At 40.0% G+C, this 8,011-nt stretch overlaps 1 protein-coding gene across 1 annotated transcript; it reads right to left on the reverse strand.

The window, feature by feature from the left end:
- Positions 1 to 542: 542 nt before the first annotated feature.
- Positions 543 to 7,165, reverse strand: LOC119916304 (zinc finger protein 761-like). The gene is made up of 3 exons (XM_038736271.1): positions 6,804 to 7,165; positions 4,086 to 4,376; positions 543 to 2,597 (listed from the first exon to the last, which is right to left on the reverse strand). The coding sequence occupies exons 2-3, from the start codon at positions 4,270 to 4,272 to the stop codon at positions 1,294 to 1,296; spliced, it is 1,491 nt and encodes a 496-aa protein (XP_038592199.1). The 5' UTR covers positions 4,273 to 4,376; positions 6,804 to 7,165; the 3' UTR covers positions 543 to 1,293.
- Positions 7,166 to 8,011: the final 846 nt, after the last annotated feature.

Consider the following 8,011-nt stretch of genomic DNA (forward strand, 5'->3'; position numbering starts at 1 on the left):
CTCCCGAACTAAAAAAAACAATAAACACGGTTACATTAAAGCAAGAAATTTTTCTGAATTCTGAAATGTGTTCGGGGTTTACGATGAAGATGGTAGGGTAGGGGGCAAAAGCGTGACTTTGTGTTGAAACCTGACGGGGACATAGGGACTCAGATTACCCTGCTGGAAAGTAGCAGGAAGTGCCAGTCCCCTTTCTTTCGTGTATACACAGATACCGAGCCACCAATTGTGCAGAGGAAGACTAGCGGACACACACACACACGCAACAGTTAAAAAATATGCAAGAATATTTATATATTATCCAATACAAAAACGCCTTGCGCCGGAATTCCAGCACAGTGCCGGAGAACTTTAAGCCCTGCGGTTAAAACGGACACAAAAAGAAATCATTTAACTACGTAGCCTACATAATCACAGTAGAAGCACAAAATGCAAACACTGATTACCAAATTAACAAAATCTAAACATGTCAGCAAAATCAGGCAGACAAAACTGATTCTGAAATGCTCCCTGTGGGAAATGCAGCCTGAAGTTGACGGAATGAAACAGGGTCACATAGAGCTGTGAAGAAGGTAGTAGAAGCACAAAAATGACAAATTAATAACAAGTCAAAAACGTGAAGCAGGCTGCACGCTCCGCTGCTGAGACGCTTCCAGTGGACTTTGACATCGGGCTATGGACGCATCAAACCCCTAAAGTGCCGTAGCCGGAGTCAGTGGATTCCCAGAGTTATTTTAGGATGAGTCGGGGGGCTGTTTGACAATCTGCGATCAATGGTCGGACCTAGCATCACAAAAATGACCAACAACTAAAATAAGTCTGTTGGTCCAGCAGAGTGGCTGAGCATTTATTTTTGCTATAGGCCCAGCCTACTGTTTATCTAACAACTACCTGTAGTTTGTTCTCCACTAGTGTCATGCAATTGGACAATGGGGAAATACGCCCATGACATCGAGAGTTCCAAGCGTCTAAAAACGCTACACACTACACAGTGCACAAAATGCTTATAGAAAACTGGAAAAAGACACCTCTCACTGCAAAAAACACACTCTGTCTGAACGCTACTTGAGAATATTGTGTGATACAATAAAAAGTTTCAGAAGAGCTACGAATGAACCTTATGGTGACATTGTTTGATAAAATGGATTTTAAATCCTAACCCTATGATCAAAGAGATCTGTCTGACCAGACAAACAACTCAAGCTTTCAGCACTTCACTTGCTACAGATACATTTCACTCACAACCAAACAAGTACTCAAATGTGTTAACCAGTCTTCAGACAAAGCTGCAATCTACATGTGGCTTTGCATGTGACAGTTTAAAGATGATTTCTGATCAAAGCTACAGCTGCACTCTTGGCAATGATACGGTTTCTCTACTGAATGTTTCCTCATGTGAACCACCAGGTTGCCTTTCTGTGCAAAGGATTTGTGACACTCTTGGCACCGATAAGGTCTCTCTCCTGTGTGTATCCTTGTATGATTGATCAGGTCTGACTTCTGACAGAAGTTTCTTCCACAAAACTGGCACTGATACGGTTTGTCCTCTGTGTGGATCTTTAAGTGTCTTATTAAAGTCTTAGTCAGGGAGAAACATTTTGTGCAACAAGGACACTTGTAGGGTTTCTGTGACGTTCCTGCTTCAAACTGAACAATGAGGTCCGCGGACTTCCCTGAAGGTCTTCTTGGCAGGATATTTTTTATGTTGAGATGATTGGGGTCTGTCTCACCTTCACACTGTTCACATGGGTTCACTGAAAGGAGCTGTTGATCATCTGTGGTGCTGTCTGATACTCCACCGTCAGTTCCAGCTGGGTCAGTTTTGATGTAATCAACTAGAACTGCAGATGCAGAGTCTTTATCTATATCAGCAACAGTCTGGATTTGGTAAAGACACAAGGGCTGCAGAGACTCCTGATCAAACTCATTTTTATCATAGGGAGTGATAGTAAGTGGAAATGTCTTAATGCCTGATTCATCCTGTCTGGAATCCAGCACTTCTTCAATCTTACTGGCAGGTGTCATTGATTTGAGGGGAGTGTCTGCATCCATCTTTTCGCTAAAACACTGATATGGTTTCTCCTCAGTGTGTTTTTGTCTGTGAATAAGCAGACTGTCTGTCTGGTCAAAGCTTCGGTCACAGTCTTGGCACTTGTATGATTTGGCACCTTTGTGTGTCCTGGTGTGAATGATGAATTCAGACTTTTGGCAGAAGTAGCGGTCACAGAACTGACACTGGTACGATGATGATTTGTCTTCCGGATGCCTTTTGAGGTGTCGTACCATCGTCTTTTTGGAGGAAAAATCGCTTAAGCAAACAGGACATTTGAATGGTTTCTTCACCTGGAGGATTTTCAAAGGCTTGTTCAGGTCACACTCCTGCTTCACATCACCATCTTCAATATCAATCAGTATCTGCTCATCCCTTTGATCAGGAGAGGAGTCAGGATGAGCGTTGTTTATCTTGGGATAGGCTTCTGTTGGCTCTGAACTGGTGTGTTCTGGTTCCTCCCAGCACACACGGACGTTCACACTGGCAGCTGGCTGCTGCTGACCAGACTGCAACTTCACATCTGTGGCAGAAATCTGGACAGAGTCTGAAGCAAAGGAGAGGACAATATTTATATAGTCTATAAATTGATTCCAAACATTCAAAAGTTAGATTGTATCTATTTAATTTTAAGGGCTGCTTTGTGAAATTTAAACTGCAACACACACTGACGGCATATAACACATTCACCTCCCAGAAGTGTTTCCGTCTGTCTGTACATTGTATCTGGTGTGTGCCAGGAGTGTTTCTATCAATTACAAGCTCTGGGGCTTAGCCCTTTAGCAGTTCATTTGAAATTAAAGTGATTATAGCGAATGACTAATATTTTGATAAGAGGAAGTTGTGTATTCATACTCACTTCTGGCCATCAGAAGAAATCAGTGTTCACATTAAATAATTTAACTCACTTAACGTGAGCACTACCTAGGGAGCACCGCTGTTGGAAAAGGGAAACTTGATAGCCAATTCATTAATTTTGTGTCGATCTGCTGGAGGATAGAGTCCTTGAGTAGGTGACCATATATTTCACATTATATTTCATTGATTAAACTATAAACTAGACACACAGAAAACTAACTACACACATGACTAATAACTAAACAACAAATGAATAAACAAATTTAACCATGAATAATTATGAATGTGAACAAATGCAATGAATGCAGGGATGAATGACTAATAAAGGCCTGAATTAAATTTTGAACGCAGCCCAAACAATTAATGACTGAATAGCAGTGTGCACCAGGTAAAGCAGTGGATGATGGTTAGATGTTTTAAATTATGGAAACAGGAGACAGTGGAGGAACCTTCACATTAATCAGTGAAATCCTGTTAATAATGCAGCTACTGAGAGGTTCCTGGGAAGAATTAGTGAAATACTTTGATGCTGTATCATGATGAGGCCTATACTGAAGGGAGATTCAAGGCATCATATGTTTCTCTCCTTCTCGCGCGGGGATCCCAACAGCGCAGACATTTTTGGGCACTTTTGGTCCTACATGGCGATTCTGGAGTAGGTGTGCAGGATACAGGAAATATCTGGTTTGTCGAATTAGAAATGCAGGCGTTGATCAGAGCTATTCTGGAGTGGGATTAATTCTATTTAGCTTTTCTCTCATAGCAACAGCGGCACATGCAGATGTGCCTTCAAACTTCGTTACACTTGTTATAATAGGTTTGGGGTTTTTTCAGCTTCACTGCTGAAGCATCATTGAATGATGTCACTTCATTCCTTCATATAAAGAAGTTGAACTTAACATTCTCTTAATATGATTAATCAACCATAAATTACTTCATTTATCTTGCATATTCTGCATGGCAAAGTCATTTATCTGCAGTCTTTTAGCCAGAGTCCCTGATGAAGTCCGGATCATGGGATACTGGTTTGTGAGGGTAATAAATTAATAAACTGGCTTAGGTTCACCCCCCACTGGCACTCAACATTCCTTTATTAATATGGTCATACACTGTGACTTGGATGACAGACAACCTAGACATGATTTCCTTTATAGAAGCAAACTTCTGAAGAACTGACCTTCACTATGTGACTTGGCAACATCCAGCAGTCTGCGGTGGCTGTCCACCACCCACTTTGAACAGGAAATTTCCTCTTCATAGTCTAAAAGGGTTCTTTGTACAATCTTGAAGATCTCCTCGGCGGCTGCAGACAAGCACTCACTGACCAGTGCTCTCAGCAGCTCCATCTTTGCTGTCTTCACCATGCTGAGGTGTTCTCCACAGCGAGAGTCCCTTTGTCACCCCTGATCGCTCCACAGCTACACCTCAACTTTCTGTGTCCTCAGATCCCACCTTGCTCTGAACATGTCTGCAAACACAACATAATGTTCTACTGGCAAGAATCAGGAGAAGACATTTAACAGTAATATTGTGGTTTATTCAGATGAATGAAAGATGATTCAAATCTGAGGGCAACACGTGTATAAGAATAAATGAATAAAGCTTTCACAAGTGCCTTTGATATAGTGATCATTTAAAATGAGGTCCACTTGAGACAGAAGAAGCAGCAGTATGAAAGATTCTGGATCTTTTTGATCATCTCAAAGAAGAAAAATGCAGCTGCAGTGTGTATGCACAGGTCAGGCAGCACTGCTAACGAAAATTTGGGAAATAATTCATTTAAGAATGGAAATATGTACAAAAAGCGTATATTAGTATAAAGTAGAGGAACTGATAAACGCACAGCGAGATAGAATTTAAGTTTGGAAAGATTTAATGCCTATAAAAATACATATTGTATGGCTTGATGAGGGTTCTTCCTATTTTTTCCTGATTACCATGAGGAAAAGGAGCTTCTGTATCTTAAAACATGTTTTAAATAGTGCTAGGCCGTCAAACAATGCATATTAGGAAGATGATTTTTTTTTTTTTTTTTTACACACCCAAAACAGATCTTTGGGTGTGTAACATGGTGTAAAATGATTTGTTGACTGATTAGTTGATTTTGATAATCATGCAAAAATGTTCATATTTAGGCTACCTGGTTCCATCTTCTCAAGTGTTATTTTTTGCTGGTTTTGTTCTATGATAGTGAAGGGAGGATCTTTTTTAAGATGTTTAGGACAAACACTCAGGTGAAACAAGCTATTTGGGCTCTGGGCAACTGATATGGGCATTTTTCACTTTTTCTAACAATTGCAGTTAGTGGTGGCCCTAAAAACAACAACACACATTTTGCAGTTTGTTGTGCTGCATTTTTTATTGTGTTTGTCTGCCATTCGGCAACAAGTTGCAAAAAACAAGTGGGATATTGGTAAAAATTCTAGAATGATGTGTTGCCCTTGCATGACTACAAATTGATCTGAATGTATATTATTAGATGTATGTATGCAAAATATGAAGCTGTGATGAAGCTGACTCAGTTATTTTTGAGTCTAAAATTCATGCTGCTTTTATTAGATTACAAACTGAACACCATGATTTGACTCAGGTCGAAGTCTCAGACTAGTACTGTTTAAGGTATTAATGAAAATGAGTATTCCATTAACGTTAGCAGAGAGAACCTGCTATCACTCCCAAAAAGACTGACAGGTTTTCATATATGAAGGTATCTGTGTGTCTTATTAAGCTCTCTGGCCATCATGCTGGACATAGCTGTCACCAATGATCCACACTGCAACTATGGGTGTAAAATAGTACATGAATAACTTAACTTAGCTCGTCATGTCTGAGTGCACAAATGCACTGCCAGTCAAGCTTCATGCCAAGACGGCTAACGTTAGCTAACTGTTATTCATGTCATTCTAAAAAAGGAGACAGTGATAGACTCTGTGACCTTGCCAACAGTAAATATAAATGATTATAAATGATTATAAATGATCATTAAATCATGCCATACTACATTTAAAAAGCATTTCTATTGAAATGAGCGACACATCAACTTACCTCCCTCTAGCCTGTACCATAGACTGTATATAACTGTACACGCTACAGCTCCGTCTCCAGAAAGTGGACAGAGTCGTCGGAGCGAGGGGATTGTAGGCGTGGCCATGTGTTCGATGCAAACCCATGATTGGTCAGTCAAACCATCAATAGAATCTCTTATTTAGACCTTTTTTGACTCGCAAAACTATTTAACTTGCAAAACTATTTAACTTGCAAAACTATTTAACTTGCAAGGAAATCTTTTAAACTTGCCATCAATAAGGACAAATTAGCAATGAAAACTTTTTGTGACACAAAAAAAGGCCTGTTTATTTTTAATTCCAAACTTAATTTTTGATTGCAGTGCGATAAATATGCTCTCAAAACATGCTTGCATTAAAAAGACACAAAAATACCTTCATACATACACAGGTCAAAAGACAATAACTAAATCCACTGTAAATTAAGATTTAACGTTACTGGTGAGAAATTCTCAAGGTTTTCAGGTTGTGGAAAATGCTTGTTTAATAAAATACTAAATACATGCATATACATATTGTTTTAACACGTTAGAAATGTCTTTATTCCACTTGTAGTTCTTGGTGCACTGTATTAAGCGCATACCGCTTTAACCAGTAACGTTACTCTTAATGTTCGTTTATTGGCAGCAAATAAATCAATAAAGCGCAGGAACTTTTAATGAAGTTTGACGTTGTTAGCCGTTAACACCATCTCTATAGCTAACGTTACATGTCAGATATAATTTAGCTAACGTTACCCCAAACAGATAACGTAACATGACCTGAACAAACACTGGGCTGTTAACGTACAATCGTCTATCAAAATAATGACATAAAAGACAAATACTTACCCTGCTAACAGTTCCTCTTTTTCAGTCACTGTTGCATTAGCAGTTAGCTTCAGCTGAGTAGCTGGCTGGGCTACCAGTTCATACAAATAAGAGCTTGTGAGAAACACAAACTGGTAACGTTATTGGTGACTTCAGAACACAAGCTGCGGACTGCTATTACTGGCTCACTGAGCGCAGGGTGCTTGCCAAGAATCGGAAGCTCCAGAGCAAACTAGCTTTACGTTGTTTATTTAGTGTCCGGGGTCAACTTCTTCTTCTTCTTCTTTCCGTCTTATGGCGGGTGGCAACCAGCGTTAAGGTGCATTACTGCCACCCATATTTTGGAGTGTGAACCAGAATGATTTATTTCCTTAACCAAACAAACAAAACATAACAACAACAATAATAATAATAATAATAAATTCTCTGAACACTAAATTCTTTTAGTTTTTCCAGGTTCTTTCAAATAAATGGAATAATTTGCCTAACCCAATGGCACAAATACATTCTTTAGATTCAGTTCTTCCACTCCAGCTTCCTGAATTCCCATGAAACAGAATGCAGAATGCTATTTGCTTCCACGTATGTATGTGTTTCCTGTAAAAACACAAAGCTAGGTACAAGGTAGGCTACAAGGCAAATTTAATCATCATATTACAACAGTGTATTACACCATATTTGTAGTTCCTTTCTGCTACAAAGCAGACAATGTATACAAAAGTTATAAAATGGGAAACCGAAAACTATATTGCATGGAACATTGCTGAGGATAAATTTGAATTTAAGCGTCTCAGAGCTTGGGGGGGAAGGCTGCTCTGCAGTCTGGTCAGTGACAGCAGATGCTTCTGGATCTCATGGCTCTTGGGGGCGCCTGTGGCTCGCGTGGTGGGGTGGCCATCCACTTGTCAGAAGGTCAGTGAGTCAATCCCTAAGCAAGATGCTGAACCCCAAAGTGTTCCCAATGGCTGTGTAAATGTGTATTTCTGTTTCTCATGGCACTGGCTCAGGGGATAGAGCGCGTTGACCGTTAGGCGGTTCAATCCCCGCCTCCTTGAAGTGTCCTTGGGCAAGATACTGAACCTCGAATTGCCCCTGGTGGCTGTTCCACCAGTGTGTGATGTGTGTGAATGTTAGTTTCTGTTGGAGCACTTAGGCTCAGTGTATGATGTGTGTGAATGGTGAATGGCAGATGTAGTGTAAAAGAGCTTTGAGAGGTCGAAAAGACTAGA

The sequence above is a fragment of the Micropterus salmoides genome, unplaced genomic scaffold (assembly GCF_014851395.1).
Source record: "Micropterus salmoides isolate LMB-PRFRI ecotype aquatic unplaced genomic scaffold, ASM1485139v1 Ms_hic_scaffold_21, whole genome shotgun sequence".
NCBI lineage: Eukaryota > Metazoa > Chordata > Actinopteri > Centrarchiformes > Centrarchidae > Micropterus > Micropterus salmoides.

Coding starts and splice junctions, on each gene's coding strand:
- LOC119916304 (XM_038736271.1), bottom strand. CDS start 4,272: ATGGTGAAGACAGCAAAGATGGAGCTGCTGAGAGCACTGGTCAGTGAG. Junction 2,598..4,085: donor TGCCAAGTCACATAGTGAAG/GTCAGTTCTTCA, acceptor CCTTTGCTTCAG/ACTCTGTCCAGATTTCTGCC.